The sequence below is a fragment of the Somniosus microcephalus genome, chromosome 5, assembly GCF_052327205.1.
Source record: "Somniosus microcephalus isolate GS21.2 chromosome 5, FLI_Smic_1.0, whole genome shotgun sequence".
Classification (NCBI taxonomy): Eukaryota; Metazoa; Chordata; class Chondrichthyes; order Squaliformes; family Somniosidae; genus Somniosus; species Somniosus microcephalus.
In genome coordinates, this window is record NC_140991.1 from 235,701,258 (window position 1) to 235,728,151 (window position 26,894).

Below are 26,894 nucleotides of genomic sequence, written 5' to 3' on the forward strand. Positions count from 1 at the left end.
AGTCCATTGTTTAACCTTTGGCGGGCTGCTTTAAATGATTATACCAATCTAAACTAACTGGCTTTAGATGGCCGTTTATCGCACCTGATGGCCCGATGTCCGAGTTGTATTGTCATTAATGCATTTTAATCGGCCTGTCCAGCCTTGGTGGCTTCCTTAAGCTGTTTCCGATTATTTATGCAGACAAACTAATGGCCTTATGCTTAGGCCTAAATGGGTTTGATCTGTTTGGATCTGACGCAATGCATATTCAGTGTTTGCCTAGCTGTCTGGCTTTTCAAACACAAAGTCCTTTTCACAGAAATGCATTTTAAGTTTCGATTTCCCAAAGCTGCCTGTTTTGTGCTACAGAGTCCAAGCTTGTAACATCTTACAGGCTTTTGGTCATGAGGTGCGGGCGCCATCTTTTGGGTACCCTCTTTAAAATTGCCCATCCAGGGTCCCATTTATTGATAGCCTCGGGGGAATGTGGGAATTTTGCAAATCTTACACATTCGTGCCTGGTGTCTCACCACGTGCAGATCCTGAGTTTAACCTGTCCTCTAAAGTACACGGAGTGTCAGTATCTGAACTGGTGGCTGTGAGCGTGAAGTCGAGTGATTGTGCGTCTTCAGCATCGCTGCCGCCTTCCGCTTGCCGTTCCTGCTCCTCCACCACTGCCTGGCCACGTTGCAGTTCTTGGCTATCTGAAAGCAGAAAGGCACAAGGTTAGGGTTGCGTTGAGGGGAGGGGGGGGGGAAGCAACAGGTGCATGCTTATACCATCTGTAGCTTGTAAATCAGAAGAGATTGTGCGATGAGGGGGAAGTGGGATGTTAGAAGGAGGATTAGGTATGAGGATACCATCGTCTTTCATTGTTTTCAGCCCCGCCGCTGTCCACAGGCTCAGCGATGCCTGCTCCAATAATCTCCGGCAGCATCTCTTCCATCAGGATTAGGTCATGCAGGCGCGCCTGTCTCCCTGCGGATAGCCCCTTCTGCCTCCAGTTATGAGTCACCTTGTCCTGCAAGAGAGAGGGAAGTGTGCCAGTGAGTATGGTGCAATGTATTTGAATGATGTGCCTATCATGGTTGAATAGCTGGCAGTGTGTGCAAGCTGTGAGATGTGGGTGTGAGGCTTGCAGTAGTGGTAAGTGTGGGGTGGTGAGTTGAAACTATGAATGTGAGGTATGAGTTATGATTTTTTTTATTCGTTCCTGGGATGTGGGCGTCGCTGGCAAGGCCAACATTTATTGCCGACCCCTAATTGCCCTTGTGCGTGTGGTGAAGGTACTCCCACAGTGCTGTTAGGGAGGGTGTTCCAGGATTTTGATCCAGCGATGATGAAGAGATGGCGATATATTTCCAAGTCAAGATGGTGTGTAACTTGGAGGGGAACTTGGAGGTGATGGTGTTCCCATACGCCTGCTGCCCTTGTCCTTCTTAGTGGTAGAGGTCGTGGGTTGGAGAGGTGCTGTTGAAGAAGCCTTGGCGAGTTGTTGCAGTGCATCTTGTAGAAGGTACGCACTGCAGCGATGTTGCGCCGGTGGTGGAGGGAGTGAATGTTTAAGGTGGTGGGTGGGGTGCCAATCAAGCAGGCTGCTTTGTCCTGGATGTTGTTGAGCTTCTTGAGTGTTGTTAGAGTAGCACTCATCCAGGCAAGTGGAGAGTATTCCATCACATTCCTGACTTGTGACCTGTAGATGATGGAAAGGCTTTGGGGAGTCAGGAGGTGAGACACTCACTGCAGAATACCCAGCCTCTGACCTGCTCTTGTTGCCACAGTATTTATGTGGCTGGTCCAGTTAAGTTTCTGGTCAATGGTAACCTCCAGGATGTTGATGGTGGGGGATTCGGCGATGGTAATGACGTTGAATGTCAAGAGGAGGTGGTTAGACTCTCTCTTGTTTGAGATAGTCATTGTCTGGCACTTGTGTGGCGCGAATGTTACTTGCCACTTATCAACCCAAGCCTGAATGTCGCCGTTCCTTCATCATCGCTGGGTCAAAATCCTGGAATTCCCTCCCTAACAGCACTGTGGGAGTAAGATAGGACTTCGTCTCCACAACGACTGTGCGGTGGTCACTCCTACCAATGCTGTCATGGACAGATGCATCTGCAACAGGTAGATTGGCGAGGATGAGGTCAAATAGGTTTTTCCCTCGTGTTGGTTCTCTCATCACCTACTGCAGGCCCAGACTGGCAGTTATGTCCTTCAGGACTCTGCCAGCTTGGTCAGTAGTGGTGCTACCAAGCCACTCTTGGTGATGGACACTGAAGTCCCCCACCCAGAGCACATTCTGTGCCCTTGCTACTCTCAGTGCTTCTTCCAAATGGTGATCAACATGGAGGCGTACTGATTGATCAGCTGAGGGAGGGCAGGAGGTTTTCTTGCCCATGCTTGGCCTGAAGCCATGAGACTTCATGGGGTCCGGCGTCCATGTTGAGGACTCCCAGGGACACTCCCTCCTGACTGTATACCACTCTGCCGCCACCTTTGGTGTGTCTGTCCTGCCGGTGGTACAGGACATACCCAGGGATGGTGATGGAGGAGTTTGGGACATTGACTGAAAGATATGATTCTGTGAGTATGACTATGTCAGGCTGTTGCTTGACTAGTCTATGGGACAGCTCTCCCAATTTTGGCACAAGTCTCCAGATGTTAGTGAGGAGGAATTTGCAGGGGTAACTGGCTGGGTGTGCCGTTGTTGTGTCCGAAGTCGATGCCGAGTGTCATTAAACTTCTTGCGGCACTGAATCCTGGTTCTTGGGGCTACACTGCTGGCATTTACCACCACGACTATCTGCACCCATTGCCTTATGTTTATCTGGAAGGCCTCCCGGCCCCATGTGGATATAGGACCTCTCTGCTCCTGTCTACCTCCTGCACCAAAGCCTCAGTGCTGCTATCAGAGAATCTTAGCACAACAGGGCAGAGAGCGGGCTCCATCAGTACATCTTCTTGCTCGCACTCTTCCCCAGCCACTTCCAGCACCTGTTACAGCCAGAAGGCACCACCCCTTTAAGAGGTGCAGCCTGCCTTTAAGTAGGGCAGGCTAGCTTTAAGTGGTATTATCCTCACACGAACTTGGGCCCCCTGCTGAGGCATGCAGCCAATCAGCTGCACATTCAGCACTGGGCTGCTGCCATATTATTTAAATTAGAAGGCACCACAAAGTTTACGTGCTGCCTGCATTAGAAGGAATGGCGCGGTTTAATTATACATCGCATCCCTGCCCCCGATTTCAGGCCTTTTCAAATTTCTAGGCCTTTATTATTTCTTTTTAATTCCTAAGCTCCTCAAATTCTCTTTTGTCCTCCACTACATTGCTGTACCAACAGTTTAAATTGTTTTTATTTATTATTCCCCTCTTTGTTTGTAGTAGTTATTTTACCTTTATGCTGTATGATTTCATTTGAACTCTGGCCGTTTGTGTCATCCTTAGTCCTTCCTTTAGTTTTGAAAATGTTTAATTTATTAAGTCACATAACATTTATTAATTTGCACCACTTTCTCGTGTTCCCTTTTCTTGCATGTTGAGTGCCCGCTTGGATTTTCGGTTGTTTGGTGATGAATGTGAAGGCATGAACTGACTGAGACCAATTGGTGCATGTGCAACGGGTGGATGGTTGGTTACAGGACTGCTTGTGTAAGCTGTGGCAGTGTCACTTGTGAAAAGGATGTGAAGAGGCTTCAAGGGGATCTCGACAGGCTCAGTGAGTGGGCGAGAACATGGCAGATGGAATATAATGTGGATAAATGTGAAGTTATCCACTTTGGTAGAAAAAACAAAGGCAGAGTATTTCCTAAATGGTGAAAGATTGGGAAATGCAGATGCTCAAAGGGACCTGGGTGTCCTTGTACATGAGTCACTGAAAGTGAATGTGCAGGTGCAGCAAGCCATTAGGAAGGCAGATGGTATGCTGGCCTTCATTACAAGAGGATTTGCGTACAGGAGTAAAGAAGTCTTACTCCAATTATATAGGGCCTTGGTGAGACCACACCTGGAGTACTGTGTACAATTTTGGTCTCCTTACCTAAGGAAGGGTATACTTGCCATAGAGGGAGTGCAACGAAGGTTCATGAGATTGATTCCTGGGATGGCGGGACTGCAGTATGAGAAGAGATTGAGTAAACTAGGCCTGTATTCTCTTGAATTCAGAAAATGAGGGGGGATCTCATTGAAGCATACAAAATTATTACAGGGCTTGATAGGGTGGATGCTGGGAGAATGTTTCCCTTGGCTGAAGAGTCTAGAACCAGGGGCCACAGCCTCAGGATAAAGGGTAGGCCATTCAGGACTGAGATGAGAAGAAATGTCTTCACACAAAGGGTGGTGTCTTTGGAATTCTCTACCCCAGAGGGCTGTGGAGGCTCAGTCATTGGGTATATTCAAATCAGAAGTCAATAGATTTCTGACTAGTAAGGGCATCAAGGGATATGGCGATAGGGCCGGTGAATGGAGTTGAGGCAGAAGATCAGCCATGATCTCATTGAATGGCGGAACAGGCTCAAAGGGCTGAATGGTCGACCCCTGCTCCTATTTCTTATGTTCTTATCTCAACTACCTCCTCTTTCACTATGACTTTGGCAGCATCTTCTTCCTTGGTAAAGACAGATGCAAAGTACTCATTTAGTACCTGAGCCATGCCCTCTACCTCCATGCGTAGACCTCCTTTTTGATCCCTAATCATAGAATCAGAGAAATTTACAGCACAGAGAGAGGCCATTCGGCCCATCTTGTCTGTGCCGGCTGACAAATAGCTATCCACCCTAATCACACTTTCCAGCACTTGTTCCGTAGCTTTGTAGGTTACGGCACTTCAAGTGCATATCCAAGTACTTTTTAAATGTGATGAGGGCTTCTGCCTCTATCACCCTTTCACGCAGTGAGTTTCAGACCCCCACCACCCTCTGGGTGAAAAAATTCTCCTCAAATCCTCTCTAAACCTCCTACCAATTACTTTAAATCTATGCCCCCTGGTTATTGACCCCTCTGCTATGGGAAACAGGTCCTTCCTATCCACTGTATCTAGGCCCCTCATAATTTTATACACCTCAATTAGGTCTCCCCTCACCACCCCTGTTCCAAAGAAAACACCCCAGCCTATCCAATCTTTCCTCATAGCTAAAATTCCTCAGCCCCGGCAAGATCCTCGTAATCTCTTCTGCACCCTCTGTAGTGCAATCACATCCTTCCTGTAATGTGGTGACCAGAACTGCACGCAGTATTCTAGCTGCGGCCTAAGTAGTGTTTTATACAGTTCAAGCATAACCTCCCTGCTCTTATATTCTGTGCCTCGACTAATAAAGGCAAGTATCCTGTATGCCTTCTTAACCACCTTATCTGGCTGTCCTGCTACCTTCAGGGATCTGTGGATATGCACTCCAAGGTCCCTTTGTTCCTCTACGCTGCTCAGTGTCCTACCATTTATTGTATATTCCCTTGCCTTGTTAGCCCTCCCCAAATGCATTACCTCACACTTCTCCAGATTGAATTCCATTTGCCACTGTGCTGCCCACCTGACCAGTCCGTTGATATCTTCCTGCAGTCTACAGCTTCCTTCTTCATTATCAATCACACGGCACATTTTTGTATCATCTGCAAACTTCTTAATCATGCTTCCTACATTCAAGTCCAAATCATTGATATAAGCCACAAAAAGCAAAGGACCCAGTACTGAGCCCTGTGGAATCCCACAGGAAACAGCCTTCCAGCCACAAAAACATCCTTCGACCGTTACCCTTTGTTCTCTGCCTCTGAGCCAATTTTGGATTTATTACCATCTCGTCTGGTTTCGAATACCTTTTATTGTCTCTTTTACTTCTTTTGTTCGATCGCAGCCCTGCCTTCGATCTATTTTCTTTTCTTTCCAGTTTTGAAAAAGGGTTTCGACCCGAAACATCAACTCAAATTTCTCTCCACGGATGTTGCCTGACCTGCTGAGTTTTTCCAGCATTTTCTGTTGTTATTTTGGATCCTACTTGCCACTTTGCCTTGGATCCCATGGGTTTTTACTTTCATTACTAGTCTGCCATGCGGGACCTTATCAAAAGCCTTGCCAAAATCCATATAGACTACATCAAACGCATTACCCTCATCGACCTTCCTTGTTACCTTTTCAAAAAATTCAATCAATTTAGTCGGATACGACCTTCCCTTAACAAATCCATGCTGACTGTCTATGATTAATCCGTGTCTTTCTAAATGAAGATTTATCCTGTCCCTCAGAATTTTTTCCAATACTTTTCCCAACACCGAGGTTGACTGGCCTGTAATTACTCGGTCTATCCCTTTCTCCCTTATTGAACAACAGTACCATGTTAGCAGTCCTCTGGCACCACACCTGTAGCCAGAGGGAATTGGAAAATGATGGTCAGAGCCTCTGCTATTTCCTCTTTTGCTTCTTAACAGTCTGGGATACATTTCATCCGAGCCTGGGGATTTATCCACTTTCAAAAATGCTAAACCCCTTAATACTTCTGCTTTCACTGTTTATTTCATCAAATATTTCACACTCCTCCTCCCCTGATTGCAATATCTGCATCGTCTCTCTTTTTTGTGAAAACAGACTCAAAGGGGTCGATTTTAACTTAGATGCGGGGAATTGTCGGGTTCCCCGAATTTAGTGTTTCCCACACGAATCTAAATGGGTCTGTGAGATTGATGCAATTTTAACACAATTGGCCAATTGATTTCCAACGTGTGGGAAGCCTTGGCAATTGAGTATTTCCAGTCAGAAAGTCACAGAATATGACATAATCATTGCTGCTGCTTTTAAGGTCCACAGCAAGCCTTGCTTCTTCTGCTGGCTTCCAAACTTCACCATTAAGATGGCACAGGAGCCTGCAGGAGCAACGGCCAGTGGGAGGGCAAGAGCTGCCCCCAAATTTGATGAGGCTTCACTCCAGGCATTGCTGGATGGTGCTAGGGCCCACAGGGAGGTCCTGTTCCCTTCTTCAGGGTGGAAGAGGCCTCCCAGTCAGACCAAGGCTGTGTGGCTACAGGTGGCTGGTGAAGTCAACTCCTTGGGGCTCGCACGGCGCACCTGGATGCAGTGCAGGAAAAGATTCCATGACCTTCATCGCACTGGAAAAGGAAGTACTTTATGAAGTTTCCATCACCCTCAATCTGATCCCCATTGCCTTTCCTCACCAGCACTCAGCTTTAGCAATCTCTTCCTCCACATCCCACTTGACACTCACATCCATGCACCCTTACCCATTCCCTCTCTCTCTATGCTCATATTCACATAACTATTCCACCATGCAGCCCTCACACTCCCTCTCACTCTGATGCTTTGAACACAACTGACAACACACAGGGAGGGCCCTTGGTCTTGCAACCTCACTCCACCTTTGTCTCCTTCTAAGTATCTATGCTATGCAATCTCTGCACTCACCCCTTCATTCTCACTCAACCTCCACTTGTCTCCCTCATTGCAGGAAAAGAGAGCTCACAACAGGAGAGAGCGAGCCAGGACAGGAGGAGGGCCGCCCTCATTAGCCCAGCTCACCCCCTGGGAGGAAGCCGTCCTGGAATTGTCGGGGCTGATAGAGATGCGTGTAGTGTATGTGCCTTTAAGAGCCCCATGTGTAATGTAATGCCGGTAATGGCCACTCGGCTATATAAGCCTGAGTATTGTGTTGTATCCGTTAGTTCCCCTCCAGACTTTGTTTAGTAAACACCTATCAAACCAACTCCTGTCTTCAGTGTCTCTATCAACACACAGACACAACAGTGGCGACGAAATGGAAACGGACTTACCTACAGTTCGGCAGCACCTCAAGGACATCGATTCCTCTGGCGTCCAGAAGAATCAAGAAGTGAAAGAAGCTGTTGTTTCACCAGCTGGCCAAGCTGGTGGCAGGTACTGCGGTAATCCTTCCTGGGCGTCAGGCTGGGGCTCCAGTGGCTGGCTCTACAGCTGGGCCGAGCGGCGAAAGCGGAGGCAAGCAGTGACAGACGGGGAGGGAGCACTCGGGAGACGGCCGGCGCTGCAAGCAGGTCGGCGTTCAGACCTAGAGAGAGAGTCCGGCGGGAACGAGTCTCCAACTGTAAATAAATAAATAAAAAAGAACGGAAACCGCGGGAAACAGTGTTGTCATCGGCAGCAGCGGCGGGAAAGCGCGGGAAGTGCCATATCTTTTCTGCAGAAAAGAAAGAAAAGCGCGGGAAGCGCCATATCTTTTCTAAGATGCCTAATTCTGGCAATATTGATGCTTTTGATAACGAGATAGAGGATTGGACCACATATGTGGAAAGAGTGGAGGTATATTGCACCGCAAATGGAATAGAAGATGAAAAAAAAGCTTCAGTACTTCTAAATCTAATGGGCGCAAAGACATACAAGCTGTTACGAAACTTAATCACTCCAGCCGAACCGATGGACAAGAATTTTAAGGAGATTGTTGATACCTTACACTGCCAATTCGAGGCAGGACTGGCAGATTCTCTACGAGACAAATTTTTCTGCGGTCTCCTAAGTGTAGGAACACAAAAAAGGCTACTTTCTGAGAAAGATTTAACACTGGACAAGGCTTTCAGTGCAAGAGGAGCTGCAGAGATACAGCAAAAGCCACAAGACTTCGGCACCCATGAAATGACACAGGGTTTCGAGAGATGTTATCGCTGCGGCAGATCCACCCATGACCAGAGGGACTGCTGGTTCAAGGGCAAAGCATGCAGGCAATGCAGAAAGATGGGACACATTACACGTGTATGCCGATCTGGAAACAAAAAATCCACTAACAGGAAAAAAATCAATAAGGAAAAGCAGAGAAAGGTACAAATGATGACGGACAGTAGCTCCGAAGACCAGAAGAGCGATAGCGACTCCGGGAACAAGAGACTAAGCTCTCTCAAATTACATAATGTAATTGCCAAAGAAGATTACCAGACCATTTGGGTTACCCTCACAATAGCAGGGTCCCCAGTTAAAATGGAGCTAGATACAGGATCAGCTCTGACCGTCATAAATCGACGGGATTACGAGCGGCTATTTCCGCATATACCTTTAAAAGACACATCCATTATCTTGAAAACATATACGGGGCAGAAAGTATACCCCAAAGGAAAAATAAGGGTGCCTGTTGTATACAACGGCAAGGAAATACAGAAGTTGTATTTATACATTCTACAAGATGGTGGTCCACCGCTGTTGGGACGTGAATGGATCAGGAAAATACGTTTAGACTGGCACTCCATTCAGGCACTGACGGTGACCAGTAAGGAAAAAAATGATGATGACGTCATACCTGAACGATTAAAAGACATCTTGGCCAACGCCAAGGAAGTGTTTCAAGAGAAACTAGGAACCTTGAAAGGCATCACCGCCTCAATAAAAGTGGAAGATGCAGCAATTCCCAAGTTTTTTAAGGCAAGACTGGTACCATACGCAATTCGTCCAGCAGTCGAGGCAGAGCTGGAGAATTTGGAAAAGGCAGGCGTATTATCTAAAATAGATTGGAGCGAGTGGGCAACACCCATCATCCCAGTCATGAAGAAAGCATTGAAGAATGATAAATCTGAAGAACATAGAAAAATTCGCATCTGTGGAGACTTCAAGGTGACTGTAAACCCGGTCCTTCACACGGTACAGTATCCTCTTCCGAGGATAGAAGATATTTTCGCCTCACTATCCGGAGGGAAACGTTTCACCAAAATTGACTTGGCACAGGCATATCTACAGATGGAGGTTGAGGAGGCCTCTAAAAAATATCTCACAATAAATACACACAAAGGTCTGTACCAGTACAATTGACTGGTTTTCGGAGTAGCATCCGCTCCAGCTACCTGGCAAAGAGCTATGGAGCAAGTCCTCCAAGGGATTCCGGGGACTCAATGCTACCTAGACGACATCCTTGTAACAGGAGAAAATGACAACGAGCACCTTGCCAATTTGGAGCAGGTGCTCACTAGGCTCAGAGAACGGGGCCTACGAGCAAATCGCTCCAAGTGCGAATTTTTCCAAAATCAAATATCATATTTTGGCCACATAATTAATAAGGAAGGGTTGCATAAGTCACCTGAAAAAATTGAAGCGGTCATAAAAGCCCCAGCACCTGAAAATGTTTCACAATTAAGGTCGTTCCTGGGATTAATAAATTACTATCATAAATTTTTACCGAACTTATCAACTCTCTACACCCTCTTAATGAACTGCTACAAACAGGAGTAATTTGGAAATGGAGCGAAGACTGTAAACGTGCCTTCCATAAATGCAAAGACTTAATCACGTCCAAAGAAGTTTTGGCTCATTACAACCCATCACTGCCAATCAGACTGGCGTGCGATGCATCCCCTTACGGCATAGGAGCAGTATTATCGCATAAATTCCCTGATGGCTCGGAACGGCCGATAGCTTTTGCGTCACGCTCATTGAACTCAGCTGAGCGTAACTATGCCCAAATCGACAGGGAAGCACTCAGCCTGGTATGGGGAGTGAAGAAATTCAACCATTACTTACACGGACAAAAATTTACCTTGTTGACTGACCATCAACCCCTCATCTCCATATTCAACCCTAAAAAGGGTGTTCTCATTATGACAGCGCAAAGGCTACAGAGGTGGTCCCTTTTTCTAGGGGCACACCAATACAACATAGAATACAAAGGATCAAAACAGCATGGGAATGCTGGCGGTTTATCACGCCTACCGTTGCCAACGGTAGAAGAGGCACCTACAGTAGACCCAGTGGAGATGTTCCACTCAACCATAGTGGAATGTCTACCAGTAACAAATTCTGCCATTGAAAAGGAAACGAGAAATGACCCAACTCTCTCATGAGTCTACGACTTAACGGTGAAGGGATGGCCAGCACATGGCGAACCACTGTTGCCAGCATTCTCGCAAAGAAGAGAACAGCTGTCAGTGTGCCGAGGAACCTTGATGTGTGGATCCAGAGTGGTGATTCCACCCAAACTCCAGGATAAAGTGCTAAAGGAGCTTCACGAGGGGCATCTGGGTGGAGTGAAAATGAAGAACCTAGCCAGAGCATTTGTATGGTGGCCAGGGATCGATGGAGACATCGAAGAAATGACCAAGAGCTGCCTAGGATGCCAGAAGGTCCAAAACGCTCCACCCCAAGCCCCTCTACATCCATGGGAGTGGCCCTCATCTCCCTGGCAAAGGGTACACATCGACTTTGCTGGTCCATTTATGGACTCAATGTTCTTAATCGCGGTTGATGCACACTCCAAGTGGCCGGAGGTAATAAAGATGTCCTCCACCACCACGGAAAAAACCATCACAGTATTAAGGACCATATTTGCCAGGAATGGGCTGCCGGAACAGATCTGTTCTGATAATGGACCGCAATTTGTGTCCGAAGAATTCAGGAAGTTCTTAAAAAACAATGGGGTTAAGCACTACACGTCCGCCCCATACCATCCCGCCACCAATGGATTGGCTGAAAGGTTTGTCCAGACCTTCAAGAAGGCCATAAAGGCCATGGGTAATGAAGACATAAAACTTCAGCACAACGTGGATAACTTCTTGTTCGCATACAGGAATGCAACACATATGGTTACAAACCAAACTCCCGCCATGATGTTCTTTAATAGAAGCCTAAGATGCCGGCTGGATTTGATCAAGCCCAACATCAGAAGGGACGTGGAGAACCGGCAATTTCAAGGCATGAATGAAAGGCCAACTAGAACCTTCCAGATCGGTCAACAAGTTTTTGCCCGGGACTACCGTACCGAGAAATGGCAGCCTGGAACTATCTGCACACGACTAGGACCGCTGATGTATACCGTGGACATCGGAGAAAGCATAATAAGGCGCCATGCTGACCAAATCATAGAGTCATCCGAAAAGGGACAACCTACACCACAATTCTATACGCCTAACGATGAAGTAGAGATACCCATATCTACCTCCGATCCAGTGATACTGGAACCAGATGAACCCGACACTGGCATTCAAGCCGAATCAGCCTTGCCAAAAGAACCTACTACACCACCAGAAACTATTACACCACCGAGGCGTTATCCGGACCGAGTCAGGAAGCCTCCAGAGAGACTGACTTATAATTAATTAACTGCAGCAATGTATAGATTATTTTTCTTGTAACATGTAATTAATAATTACTTAAAATATTATGTACTGGTTAGCTAAAAGGGGAGGAATTGTAGTGTATGTGCCTTTAAGAGCCCCATGTGTACTGTAATGCCGGTAATGGCCACTCGGCTATATAAGCCTGAGTATTGTGTTGTATCCGTTAGTTCCCCTCCAGACTTTGTTTAGTAAACACCTATCAAACCAACTCCTGTCTTCAGTGTCTCTATCAACACACAGACACAACAATGCGGAAGTTGGGGAAGGACAGACAGGTGCATCCCTGCAAGCTGGTGACAGAATAGTTTTCCATCTCTCTCATTGGCATTGCATGAGTCGCTGATAATGATTCTGAAGCTACATCATATGGACTTATGATCATCTGCAAAATGCAATGTGCATGTAACCTTGGCATCACATCTTTAACTTTTTCCTTGACTCCCCCACAGGACCATCGAGAGCCCCCATCCCCACTGTGCAGGAGGAAGAGCCTGAGATGCCAGACTCCTCAGAGGAATCTGCAACCTCTGAGGGCGCAGCGTCAGCAGAAATAAGTGCACCCAGCACCAGCGCAGACACTCACACCTCGGTGGGACCTTCGGGACATAGAGTAGAGTTGTCACCTGGTGTATCACAGCTCACAAGTGAGCATCAGCAGATTGTGGAGACAGCGACAGCAGTGGAGAGTCCTCGTCGGAGGGCGCAGGACTCTGCCAGCTCGGTTCAGCTGCATGTCGACCCTCTGCTTCTGGGTCCATCCGTAAGATCAGATGTGATGGAACTCCATGCACAGATGCAGGAGTCTCTGGCAGGTTTTGTCTCCAGGGTCGCTGCGAGTGTGGAGCGAATGGAGGAGTCCATAGCGAACATGAGCAGAGCCTTTGTGGAGTCAGTGGTGCATGAACACATCAACACGGAAAGGATGGCTACCTATGTGGAAATGATTGCTGCCTCCGTGGTAAGGCTGGCTACGGTAGAGGAGAGGAGGGCTACGGTAGAGGAGAGGAGGGCTATGGCCATGGAGGAGGTTAGTCGCCAGGGTATGGAAAACATGGTGAGTGTTCAGAATAGAATGACATCTCTTGAGGAGCAATGGGCATCTATTGAACAGAAAAACCAGACCTTCATGGAAGTCCTTCTGAGTAGGACTGCCATTGCAGATACGGGTCCCCATGGCCCCCTGATGTGCAGCAAGGTGCTCTCAAGCCACTTGCAGGCACTGAGGGGGACCTGACACATGAGAGTGAGGTTGGTGGCAGACCTCAATGAAGTTAGGGCTCCTCTCCAAGCGCTCACACTTCCATGCCACTGCAGAGCCCTCGGTCAGAGCCCCGCCGGAGTCCACACCCAAGTGAGATAGACGTCTCAACCCCTGCACAGCTGCAGGAGCAGCAGACTGCTGACGAGCCCTCACAGGCTCGCCACCCCAGAGGATGCCCGCCAAAGGTGTCGAGACAGGAGCAGCAGGAAAGTGAGCAAGGGGCCTCCACATCTGCTAAAGCCACAGAGGAACCATTACGTAGGAGCACGCGTAAGAGGAAAATAAAGCACAAATAATCACAAGGGTAGTCACTTGGGTGAAATGTTGTGTATTTTGTTGAAATGCCATCAGTTGTTTATTTTGCATAAAAATTCTGATGGCAACTGCTGCAGTTCTGGCGTGTGTCATTTCGCGAATGGGGCTGGAGGGAAGGAAAAAAAGGCCTCCCATACTTCTGGTAGATGCCTCAGTTGAGGAAGCGCTGAGTGAGGGTGGTGAGAGTGGTTTCGCAGGAGGTCACACTGGAGAAATGTGTGAGGCTCCAACCTTCCACAGGTGTGGTTAAGCCTAGTAAAAGTTGCCCCAGGCCTGAGACAACAAAGTCCTGCCACCTACAAATGATGACTGATCAAATATGCTCTTTAATGGTTGACCTGCAGCTGATAATCAGCAAGCCAATAGTGCTCACGCCAGGTTTCACAGGCGTGATCCCCACCAGGCGTGGTTTACGTGGGAAAAGGGTTAAACAGGCAAGGGCCTGTTAAAATGGGATTATAAAGGCCAATGAGTGCTGTTTAAGGGCCCTAAAGACCAGTCCCACCTGTTGCAGGCTGAACTGATTCGGGACCATCAGACACGCCTGGGTTAAAATGGCTAGGTGTCGGGAACCAGGCGGCGGGGGGGGGGGTCCCGACCCCCAGGTTTTGCGATTTTAACGCCCCACACGCTTCAAAGCCCGCCTGACAGCTGAGTTAAAATTGAGCCCAAAGTATTCATTAAGAGCCAAAGCCATGTCTTCCGCCTCCACACACAGGTTACCTTTATGGTCCCTAATGGGCCCTACTCTTCCTTTAGTTATTCTCTTGCTCTTAATGTATTTATAAATCATCTCTGGGTTCTCCTTGACTTTACTTGCTAGTATTTTTTAATCCCCTCTCTTTGCTTTCCTAGTTTCCTTTTTAATTTCACCCCTGCACTTTCTATACACCTCCTAATATTTCTGCAGTATTGAGCCCTCGGTATCAGACATAAGCTTCCCTTTTTTCCTTTATCCTACCCTGTCTGCCCCTTGACATCCTACCCTGTCTGCCCCTTCACATCCAGGGAGCTCTATATTTGTTAGTCCCACTTTTTCTTTAAAGGAACATACTTGCTCTGTAATAAAAACAGAAAATGCTGGAAATACTCATCAGGTCAGGCAGCATCTGTAGAAAGAGAAAGAGAGTTAACATTTCAGGTTGATGACCCTCGTCAGAACTGCTTTGGTCTTCCTAATATTTAGTTGGAGGAAATTTCTGTTCATCCAGCTCTGGATGTTGGACCAGCAGTCTGACAATTTAGAGACAGTGGAGGGGTCGAGAGAGGTGGTGGTGAGATAGAGCTGGGTGTCGTCAGTGTACATGTAGAAACTGACGCTGTGTTTTTGGATGATGTCACCGAGGGGCAGCATGTTGATGAGAAATAGGAGGGGGCCAAGGATAGATCCTTGGGGGAACATCAAAGATAATGATGCGGGAGCGGGACGCCATTGCAGGTGATTCTCTGGCTACGATTAGATAGATAAGAATGGAACCAGACGAGTGCAGTCTCACTCAGCTAGACAACGGTGGAGAGGCGTTGGAGGAGGAGGATGGTGTAGTCAACCGTGTCAAAGGCTGCAGACCGGTCGAGAAGGACGAGGAGGAATAGTTCACCTATGTCAGTCAGATAGGATGTCATTTGTGACTTTGATAAGAGCTGTTTTGGGACTGGCAGGGGTGGAAAGCTGGTTGGAGGGTTTCAAACATGGATTTCTGGCAAAGATGGGCACAGATTTGGGAGGTGACAACATGTTCAAGGACTTTGGAGAGGAAAGGGAGGTTGGTGATGGGGGCAGTAGTTTGCAAGGATGAAGGGGTCAATGGTTGATTTCTTTGAGGAGGGGATGATGACGGCAGATTTGAAGGAGAGGGGGACAGTACCTGAGGAGAGAGAACCATTAACAACATCAGCTAACATGGGAGCCAAGAAGGAAAGAGCAACACCTGTTTACCCTCAGTCTTTATTTCCAGGGGGGAGGGGCAGGGGGAGGGGGAGGGAGAGGGGGGAGGGGCAGGGGGAGGGAGAGAGGAGGGGGCAGGGGGAGGGAGAGCAGGGGGAGGGGGGCAGGGGGTGGGGAGCGGGGCAGGAGAGAGGGGGCAGGGGTGGAAAGGAGGGGAGTGGGGGGAGGAGGGGAGTGGGTGGAGAGGGGGAGTGGGGGGAGATGGGGAGGAGAGAGGGGGAGGAGGGGAGGAGAGAGGGGGAGGAAGGGAGGAGAGAGGGGGGCTTTAACACTAAATAACGCCACAATATACAACACCACAATATACAAAGTCCAATAACCATATCAGAAATCAATTAAAACTTCAAGTAAACTACTTTTAACCAGAGGGGAGAGAGGAGAGGGAGGGGGAGGGGGAGGGGGAGGAGAAGGGAGGAGGGAGGGGAGAGGGGAGGGAGAGGGAGGGAGGGGAGGAGGGAGGGGAGAGGGAGGGGAGGAGGGAGGGGTGAGGAGTGAGGGGGAGGGGGAGGAGAGAGGCAGGGGGGAGGAGAGAGGGGCAGGGGGAGGAGAGGGGAGAGAGGGGGGCAGGGGTGAAGGGGGGAGGAGAGAGGGGCAGGGGGAGGAGAGAGGGAGAGAGGGGCAGGAGGAGGGAGAGAGGAGGGGGGCAGGGGGGAAGGAGAGAGGAGGGGGCGTGCGGGGGATGTGGGGGCAAGGGGAGGCAGAGGGGGGAGAGGAGGGGGGAAGGGGGAGGGGGTGGGGTGTGCAGGGGTTGGGGGTGCAGGAAGAGGGGGGTGTAGGGGAGGGGAGGGAGGAGGAGGAGGGGGGAGGAGGGGAAGGAGAGGGCCTGGGTACAGATATTGAGGTTGTACTGTTTATACCTGTGTATGTTACATTTATGTTTTAGTGCATTGCTTGTAATTGGTAGTAACATTTATGTTTAAATAAGTTAATAAAATTATCTATCGAGTCCAGTGGCAGAACTCTTTATTTAATCGATATCGAGTGGGCAAGTAAGATTAAACCGCCCCACAACTTGCAGTGGGGGTCATTGGAATATCATAAGGGCACATTAAGTGTTCATCTGCTAATATTGCCAACAGTAATTTCTTTTTACAATCACATACTTGTTCAGCATCAGTTTTACAGCCCCATTAAAGAGACCTACAGCACAGAAACAGGCCATTCAACCTAACCTGTCCATGCCGTTTATGCTCCACTCCAGCCTCCTCCCGTCTTTCCTCATCTAACCCTCTATTCCCATCTCCCTCATATGCTTATCTAGCCTCCCTTTAAATCTATCTATACTGTTTGCTTCAACCACTCCCTGTGGTAGCCAGTTCCACATTCTCACCGCTCTCTGGGTAAAGAAGTTTCTTCTGAATTCTCTATTTGATTTCTTGGTGACTATCTTATATTGATGGCCTCTATTTTTGCTCTTCCCCACAAGTGGAAACACTCTCTCTGTGTCTACTCTAACAAAACCTTTCATAATTTTAAAGACCTCTATTAGGTCATCCCTCAGTCTTTTATTTTCAAGAGAAAAGAGACCCAGCCTGTTCATCCTTTCCTGATAGGTATATCCTCGCATTTCTGGTATCATCCTTGTAAATCTTCTCTGAACCCTCTCCAGTGTCTCTATTTCCTTTTTATAATATGGTGACCAGAATTGTACACAGTACCCCAAGTGTGATCTAACCAAGGTTCGATCCTTAGCATAACTTCTCTACTTTTCAATTCAATCTCTCCAGAAATAAACCCTAGTGCTTGGTTTACTTTTTTATGGCCTTATTAACCTGCATCGCTACTTTTCGTGATTTTGTGTATTTGGACTCCGAGATCTCTTTGCTCTTCTACCCCATTTAGATTCTTATTTCCCAAGTAATATGTGACCTCCTTATTTTTCTTGCCAAAATGTAATACCTCACATTTATCTTTGTTGAAATTCATTTGCCAATTATATGCCCATTCTGCAAGCTTATTAATGTCCTCCTATAATTTGTTGCTGTCCCTCTCAGTATTGACTCGCCCCCCCCCCTCCAATTTGGTGTCATCTGCAAATTTAGAAATTGTGTTTTTGATACCAAAGTCTAAATCATTAATGTAAGTTGTGAACAACAGTGGTCCCAGCACTGATCCTTGTGGGACCCCACTTTCCACCTTCTGCCACTCTGAATAGTTACCCTTTACCCCTGCTCTCTGCTTTCTGTCTTGAAGCCAGCTAGCTATCTATTCTGCTACTTGTCCCCTGACTCCACATTCACTGACCTTTCTCATTAGTCTATTATGTGGTATCTTATCGAAGGTCTTTTGGAAGTCTAGATAAATTACTTCTACCCTTGTCTACTCTCTCTGTTACCTCTTCAAAGAAAGAATTCAATGAAGTTGGTCAAGCAACACTTTCCCTTTTGAAATCCATGCTGTCTATTCATTAGTATATTTTTGGTTTCTAGATGTTCTTCTATGTTCTTTACTTGTCCCATTACCAACTCCTTTCGCCTGCACCATCATCTGTTTTGTCATTTAATCTCTCCTGCCTTCCACCTGATCACAGACCTTCCCTTTTGTTCTTTCCTCCCCTCCCCCTTCCCTGCCTCTGTACTTGCTTAAGGCCTGTTACATCACTAGCTTTTTCCAGTCTTGACAAAAGGTCATCAACATCAACTCTGTTTCTCTCTCCACAGATGCTGCCTGACCTGCTGAGTATTTCCAGCATTTTCTGTTTTTATTTCAGATTTCCAGCATCCGCAGTATTTTGCTTTCGTGTAAGTACAACACATGCTGTTTAACAGAAAATGATCTACAGCACATTTCTTGGGGAAATTGCTTCACAAGATTTGCACAGATTTGAGAGAATATGTAAAAAAAACAAAGTTAATGGGATGAAAGACTGTTCAATTGATATTTCTAGCTTTTAAAGTGGCTAATAAGAGTTGCATTTGGCAGATCCGTGACCATTTAGCAACCTTTCAATTTTAGACATTTTCTAAGGAGAACAGTTCTGCTTTTTGATTACATTGAGTGAAAACCTGCATTGTTTCTGTAAATTTAAATTGTCATTCTCAGCGGTGCACTTTGTAAAAGCTTTGTAATTGCAGTAACTACACATGTCTGTGCATGGAAAGATTGACATTACTTGCAACAATCCACAGCATATTTAGCAAACAAATTCAGTGTTGGTTTGACATTTCTGGCTAATCTTTCTAGTAATTTCTCACACACTAAAATAATTCCCTCCTGGATCACATAATTAAAATGAATTACAATGACTTTGCCAGCACTTTTTCTGACAATATTGACTCAATACTTCTTTATTCTTTCAGGCATGTTTTCAGGCCAGTCTTTCTTATGGGGAGATAGCTTGTTCTTATTCCAATAAAGGTGGTGTAGCAATGACTTTATTCTATGTGTGTGATTAGATCACTAAGATTAAGATCATTGCTGCAACTGGCTAATGCACAGTCAAATTGGAATCTGCTATTTCTACCCAAAATTCACAAAAATATGCCCTGAATTCAGAAATTTGAATGACGACCAAAAACTCCCATACCTACTAGGGGAACAGAGAAATTGTGTAACCTTAGCGGCACACTATGTTACAGCTTGCCATAAACAGAGGGACAACCATTAAATCTAAGAAAAGAGTATATACAAATTATATGAATGTATATTTATACACTCAGGGATATATCTGTTTATACACTGTATGGATAGATCTGCGTTTATGTGTTCAACCATAAATGTTTTTCGATGCTTTGGCAACATAAGATGTACCTTGTCATGCCAATAAAGCGATTTGAATTGAATTAAATTGAATTGTCTAATGGGTGTTCCCTACTCTAAGTATTTTGTTCCTGTTACTTCCGTGACTAATAGTCACTCAGGTTTTTTGGGTTAAGTATTGAAATTAGCTTAATGAAATATGTAGTTCAAAAAACAAGACCTGTAGGCCAAAGCCTGCCAGTACTCCAAAATGCTATTCTGTAGGTGGAATGTATGTTTGTGTAGGTGACTTCTCATACCATAAGTCTAATTTTAATGGGGAGAGTTGAGGGTGGGCACTTTGCCGAAAGGAGGGAGAGAAAACTGCCAGATGATACACTCTGGCCATCCTTCCACATATCGAAGGTGTTTAGGTGGCTCTGGGATGGGAGTAGGTGCCTGTTTGATCTCTTGGCCAAGAAATGGTGCCGAACCATGGGGATCAAGTGGGAGCGAATTGTAGCTAAAAAGCTGGGGTCCAATAGCAGTAATGAACGTGAACTGTAATAAAGGTGCAAATATACCACACCAGTCTTTGTTTAGGCTTTATTTTGTACCAAAATAATTAGTAAAAAAACTAGATATACACACTCCTAACTAGCAACAAAAAATGAATGCTGGAAATCCAAAATAAAAACAGAAAATGGTGAACATGCACAGCAGGTCAGTCAGCTAATGTTTCTATCACTTAGCCCAGTTATTTAGTAAAGAAAGAAGTTACTTATCTTCCAGCACTTTGGGGAAAAAAACACTGGATAAAAGCTAGCTGTATACAGCTGTATCTTATTTTCATCGCATGATTTCAAATGATGTACATGTGTGTTCTTATTTTCAGCAAAATACTTAACTCTAAGTGATGAGAAATATTGCTGTGGCATACAAATCTGCCCATCAATTCTCATCCTCTTCCCATTGTTTGCTGATTGTTGATTTTATTTCACCCTATGATGGAAAGCTGCCCATACTTCATTTTGATGGCTTTTTAAATCAATTGACTTTTACAGTCTTCATCGCTTTGGTGATGGCAAGTTTCTATGGGTTTTTAAAGTATTCTTTATTTCTTATAATACTCATGTTTTGCTGCTGCCTCATCCAATTTCTTCACAAGGATTATTTTGATTTGTATCGATTTCAACTAGTTTTCTTAACAAATACATTTTTAAAAAAATCACTGCAACTGAATCCGTGTGTGCTTTGATTACATATGCAGCCAATTCCGTTAAAATAGAGAAACAAAGGTTCTCCCACCACTGAGAGATATTTCACTGACCATTATCAACATATTGTTTGCACAGGCACGTATGTTCTCATGAAATTTGATAATCACTTCAACCTGCCTCAAAGATATTCCTTTTCCTTGTCAAGTTTTACCAAATATATATACAAATAATTAAAGCAAGAAAATGTGTGCCTTAAGTACAGTGGCTCTTGAAGTGGTAAATCAGATGGCGAGAACAGTAGACTATTTGACTGAAGAGCATTGGGCCTGTCACTCTCCTGTGCTTCCCTATTGATTTATTGCTAACTGAGTTATTACACTAAAAATGTGTTTGTTTTTCTTGATCATAAAAATAGGGACAATGACATTTTTAAAGTGGCATTGTGCAATAGTGTTTTCAGTCTTAAAAGAAACATTATTTTCTGAAAAGATTTTTCACTATCTATTTCTTGTGTATAGTTTTCATTCTTTAGACAAGTTAGGGGAATGGGCCTCTGTGTGTTGCATGTCCTTTAATACCGGCAAATGCAGTGTCATCCATTTGAAGTTGAGAAACTCCAGGCAGGGGTCCCTGCTAAGGGTAACAGATGAAAAAAGAGATCTGGGGATAATAGATGATCACTCAGGAAGGGCCCACATGAAGAGGCTATATGGAAAACAAATAGGACCATTGAGTATAAAATGAAGATTACTATATTTAGACTTTGGTACATTCACATGTGGGTAAGTGATATCAGGCTCTGGGGAAGTTGTAGGGGAGGGTGGCCAGAATGCCTTAGAGCTCTTAGTTATGAGGATAGCATCCAAGAGTTAGGGTTATTTGCTTTAAAGAAATACAGGCTCGCAGAAGATGATTGAGGTTTTTAAAATGATGAAGATATTGCACTTAGTCAGATTGGATAGTCTATTTGAGACAGATAGGAATGGTTGGATGAGAAGGCAAGCATATAAGCATATAAAATCCATAGGCAAAGAATTAGTTTAAAGGCCAGGAATGATTTTCTTTCACAGCATTATCTATCTCCACAACAACTATGGAAACATGCAATGGGTATGGATTTGCTACAGTCCTATTAAAGGAAACTTCACAAGTCCCTCAGTGAAGCGGACATTTCCAGTTATAAAGGGTATATTATTAGTTAGTTACAACTACGAGGAGTTATGAGCTCCTGGTGCTTCGCTCGATTGCCTTGGGGGTATGGTTGGAGATGAAATTTTTCCTGAATTGACAACCTGTTTGTTTGCTGCTCTCGGGAGATTGTGTGGTAGGAGAGAAGGCCAATGGTGTGCCTGGTTGTGCTATGTTTGGATGGGGCAGGATTGAGGGACCTGATGCTCTTTTCCCATCCTGCCTTTTGTATGTGCATATTGTAAGAGCCATAAAAGCTTAAGAAAATACTTTAAAATATTGGTTAAATAGCATAATACAGTTAATTTACCTGATTGACTTATTGTATTAAGAAACCCCCTATTTTCTTGCTCCAGTAGTATAGTCCAAGACACCCCCTTCATTCTTGCCACAATGGTACAGTCCCTAAGCCACACATGGTATGCAGCCATTTTACAGTTTAAACTCCACGTGGCTGAAGGAGGCAGAAGTTGTGAGGTTTGGAGCAATACAGTTTTTGACCGTGTTCGTTTATACGTGTTTGCTTTGTAATTCCGTTTGTGAAGTGTTATAGTAAACAGTTTAAAAGACAAAGCTACGTTTGGGAACGTTTTATTTTGACACGTGTCTACTCGTTGTTAACAGCCCCACAGCTCAGTGGCTGCCTGTTTGGAAACTAAGAAGCGCCACTACATTAGTCAAAAACTGGCTCCCTAAGAAGGAAAGGACGGAATCGTCGGCGAACGTATACATGAATGGTCACGGAGCCAGACGACAATATAAGAAAGCGAAGGTACAGTGACTGTTACTTGCTTTGTTCATTCTATTGAGAAGCTAAATAAGAGCTGCGGGTAAAATGGCCGAGGCCTTACGGAGCCAGGAGCTTCCCCCAGCCAGAAGGATTGCTGGCCAAAAGAGGGAAATAAAGTTCCCCCCAAAGGCAATGGAAGAGAAGTTACATAGAAGCATAGGTGCAAGGAAGGCTAAATTAGCTCAGATAACTGGAAAAATGAAGATAATTGATCGTCTCATGGAAGATAATGCTAATATTAAGAAAGCTGAAGACATAATGTATTACGATTTCTCCAAGCTGCATGAAGAATTTAATGTACTCAATGAAGATGTATTAGCACTTCTGTCTGAAGAAGAGGGAAACGCTGATCAGCACAACTGGTTTGATCTTAAATCAACCAGCATTCAGGACTATATCAAGGCCACAGAACAGTAGATATTAAAGATTCGTCAAGATGCTGATACAGCAGAGAAAGATAAAGTTGACGATGAAGTCGGACCAGACGATAGCATTTCAGAGACTTCCGCCAGACCGAGCAAAAATCGAAAAGAAGGTAGCTCTGTTTCTGGACGCAGGTCAGTCGCTTCTACCACAAGCTCGTCGCGACGCATGAGAGAGGAGGTTGAACAGGCGGCGTTGATGGCGCGCGCAGCATCTTTAGCGGAGAAGCAAGCTCTTGAACGGGAAGAGGCCCAACTGCAGGCCCAACAGGCCCAACAGGCCCAACTGCAGGCCCAAGTGCAGGCCCAACAGGCCCAACTGCAGGCCCAACAGGCCCAGGTGCAGGCAAAGAAAGAACAGCTGGAGATAAAAACAGCTATCGCGGTCTCAGACGCCAGGTTGAGTGCGTATGAAGATTATGAAGGCTCACGGGATGGCAGGAGCGAATACTGCCAGTCAATGTTGTCACATAGAGTTGGATCCAGGGCACCTTCAAGAGTTACAAGAGAGTCCGAAGGCAATCCCCTGGCATTACAGCGTGGAAGAGTGGCCTCTCCACTAACAGGAGCATGTGATGCTACCCCAGACGTCAGACGGTCTAGACTAGACCCTGCTGATGACCACCAGAGGCCTGAAGACACAGGGAGAAGCCTATACCGAGTGATGCAATGTCAGAACGAAATTACAGAGATGCTTGTAAAACAACAGAATCTGTTTCGACTCCCTCAAAGAGACATACCAGTGTTCCAAGGCGACCCACTCAAGTATAAGCCCTTCATCAGATCCTTTGAACAAGCCATTGACTCCAAAACAGAGAGCAGCAGTGATAAGTTGTACTACCTGGGACAGTACACCAGTGGTAAACCACAAGACCTGGTCAGAAGCTGTGAACACATGAGACCGGACCGGGGATACATAGAAGCCAGGAAGTTGCTGCAGGAGCACTATGGTAACGAGCTGAAGATAGCCACTGCATATATTGAAAAGGCTACCAAGTGGCCACAGATCAGATCGGAGGACAGAGAGGCATTGAACGCATATGTTCTTTTCCTCATAGGATGTCGCAACACCATGGAGGATGTTGAATTCATGGAAGAGATGGACAATCCTACGACTATGAGAATCATCATCTCTAAGCTTTCTTACAGGATGAGAGAACAATGGAGAAGAACAGCCTTTGAGATAATGGAGAGACGGAAAAGTAGAGCCAGGTTTGCAGACTTAGTGAATTTCATAGACAAACAGGCTAAAATTGCTAGGGACCCATTGTTTGGAAACATCCAGGACGCCAGCCCGACCACCGATGGAAGAGTGAAAGCCAAGCCTGTTGAATCAAAGACTCTCAGGAAAGGTGGTTCCAGGGGAAGCAGCTTTGCAACTATCGTCACTCAGGTCGAGGAAGAAAGGCCCCAGAACTCATCTCCCAAAAAGAGCAGCACAGTGACGCCTGCTAATGCCTTTCAGAAGCCATGCTTATTCTGCCAGAAGAATCATACATTGGATTTCTGCAGCGACATCAAAGCACAGCCACATAAGGACAGAATCGAATTCCTGAAGTACAACGGCCTATGTTTTGGATGTCTCTCTCAGGGGCACCTGAGTAGAAACTGTAAGCAAAGAACAACATGCAGAGAGTGCATTCGGAAACATCCCAGTCTGCTGCATATCCATAAAGAAGAACAAGTCTCTAAGAAGAGTGAAGAAAACAATACCGATGAGAAGGTTGTTTCAAGTGCTCTGGTGTCGCTAGAACCAGAGACTTGTGGACTCACTGGGGCCGGTGACAGTGATTGTATTCTTGCCATCGTACCAGTAAAGATCAAGTCTAAGAGGAGCGAGAAGCTTGTGGAGACTTACGCCTTCATGGATCCAGGTAGTTCAGCAACGTTCTGCACAGAATCACTCATGCGACAGCTGAACGTTAGAGGCAGAAGAACAGAAATCCTATTACGCACCATGGGTCATGAGAAGTCAATGCAAAGTTATATCCTGTCAGACTTAGAAGTGTGTGGACTTGAAGAGAAGGACTTCATAGACCTGCCTAATGTTTTCACACAGAGGGAGATTCCTGTTAGAATAGGGAACTTAGCCCTGCAGAAGGATGTGGATAGATGGCCTTACCTAGAAAAGGTGCGTCTCCCATACATTGAAGCAGAAATTGGCCTATTAATTGGAACCAATGCCTACAAAACTATGGAGCCATGGCAGGTGATAAACAGCAAGGATGATGGACCCTACGCCGTCAGGACAGCCCTTGGATGGGTAGTCAATGGACCGTTAAGGAGAGATGATGGCAACAAGTCGAACAAGGAGGAACGACAAAATGTCACAGTTAATCGCATCTCTATCGCAAGCATTGAAGAGCTGTTGATACAGCAGTTCAACGCAGACTTTTCAGAACGCAGCTGCGAGGAAAAGACAGAGATGTCACAAGAAGACCATCAGTTCATGGATTTGATGACAAGGTCTACACAGTTCATCGATGGCCACTATCACATTGGTTTGCCACTGAGAAAACAGACCGCGAAGATGCCGAACAATCGCTGCATAGCAGGGCAACGCGCCATCAGTCTAAAGAGAAAGCTGAACAAGAATCCTGACTTTCACGAAGACTACAAAGGCTTCATGAGAAACATCATAGCGAAAGGCTATGCTGTAAAAGTGCCCGAGGAACAGTTGAACAGAGACGATGGAAGGGTCTGGTACATTCCTCATCACGGTGTGTATCACCCAAAGAAGAAAAAGATCCGTGTAGTGTTTGACTGCGCCGCCTCATTCAGAGGAACTTCACTGAACGACCAGCTGCTTCAAGGTCCTGATCTTACTAATACCCTCATTGGCGTCTTGACTAGGTTTAGACAAGAGCTCGTTGCCATGATGGCAGACATAGAATCAATGTTCTACCAAGTCAGAATCCCTGATGAAGATGCTGATCTCCTGCGTTTTCTTTGGTGGCCAGATGGCGACGTTAGTCAAGCGATGGTGGAATGTAGAATGGCTGTACACTTGTTCGGAGCCACATCATCTCCCAGCTGTGCAAGCTACGCTCTCAGAAAAACTGCAGAAGATGGCAAAGGCAAAGCACCATCAGAGGCTGTGGAGACAATCTTCAGAAACTTTTATGTCGATGACTGCCTGAAGTCCGTGTCAACAGAAGACGATGCCATCGCACTGTCAAGAGACCTTAGAACTCTGTGTTCGAATGGAGGATTCCATCTGACTAAGTGGATAAGCAACAGCAGAGCAGTTCTAGCGTCTATCCCAGAAAAGGAAAGAGCCACTGAAGTCAAAGATCTGGACCTGAGCCACGATGTCCTTCCTATCGAGAGAGCTCTTGGTGTACAATGGTGCATTGAGTCAGACACGTTCAACTTCAGAATAATGGTGAACGAAAGACCATCCACAAGACGAGGGATTCTCTCCGTGGTCAGTTCCATCTACGACCCTCTTGGATTCCTGGCACCACTCATTCTGCCGGTGAAGCTGATGCTACGAGAGCTGTGTAGAGACAAGAGAGGATGGGATGAAGATATCCCAGAAGGTCAAGCTCAGAGATGGCTCAGATGGTTGACAGATTTGCAACAACTTTCTAGCTTCAACGTCAGCAGATGCATCAAGCCTGTGAGTTTTGGAGTTACAAAGACGGCTCAACTACATCATTTCTCGGACGCCAGTGAGGACGGCTATGGCACGGCTACTTACCTCTTGCTGACAAATCAACAGGGCCAGAAACATTGTGCCTTCCTCATGGGGAAATCCAGGGTGGCTCCGCTGAAGCAGGTCACCATCCCGAGACTGGAGTTGATGGCAGCGGTTGTTGCAGTTAAAGTTGACCAGGTGATGCGGAAAGAGTTACAGCTCCCACTAGAAGAATCTGTCTTCTGGACGGATAGCACGACGGTGCTGAAGTATATAGAGAATGAGAAGATACGCTTCAAGACCTTCGTAGCAAACAGAATCTCATCCATTAGAGAAGCTACACAACCATCTCAATGGAGGTATGTAAACACCTCATTAAACCCAGCAGATCAAGC

The 26,894-nt window shown here is 46.0% G+C and overlaps 1 protein-coding gene across 1 annotated transcript in view; it reads right to left on the reverse strand.

Moving 5' to 3' along the window:
• Positions 1–826: 826 nt before the first annotated feature.
• LOC147117608 (sodium-dependent dopamine transporter-like) overlaps positions 827–26,894 on the reverse strand; it is a 237,638-nt gene continuing 211,570 nt past the window's right edge. Inside the window, exon 16 of the mRNA XM_085989385.1 lies at positions 827–1,003. Within this exon, the coding sequence (XP_085845511.1) occupies positions 827–1,003 (177 nt within the window). The remainder of the gene's footprint in view (positions 1,004–26,894) is intronic.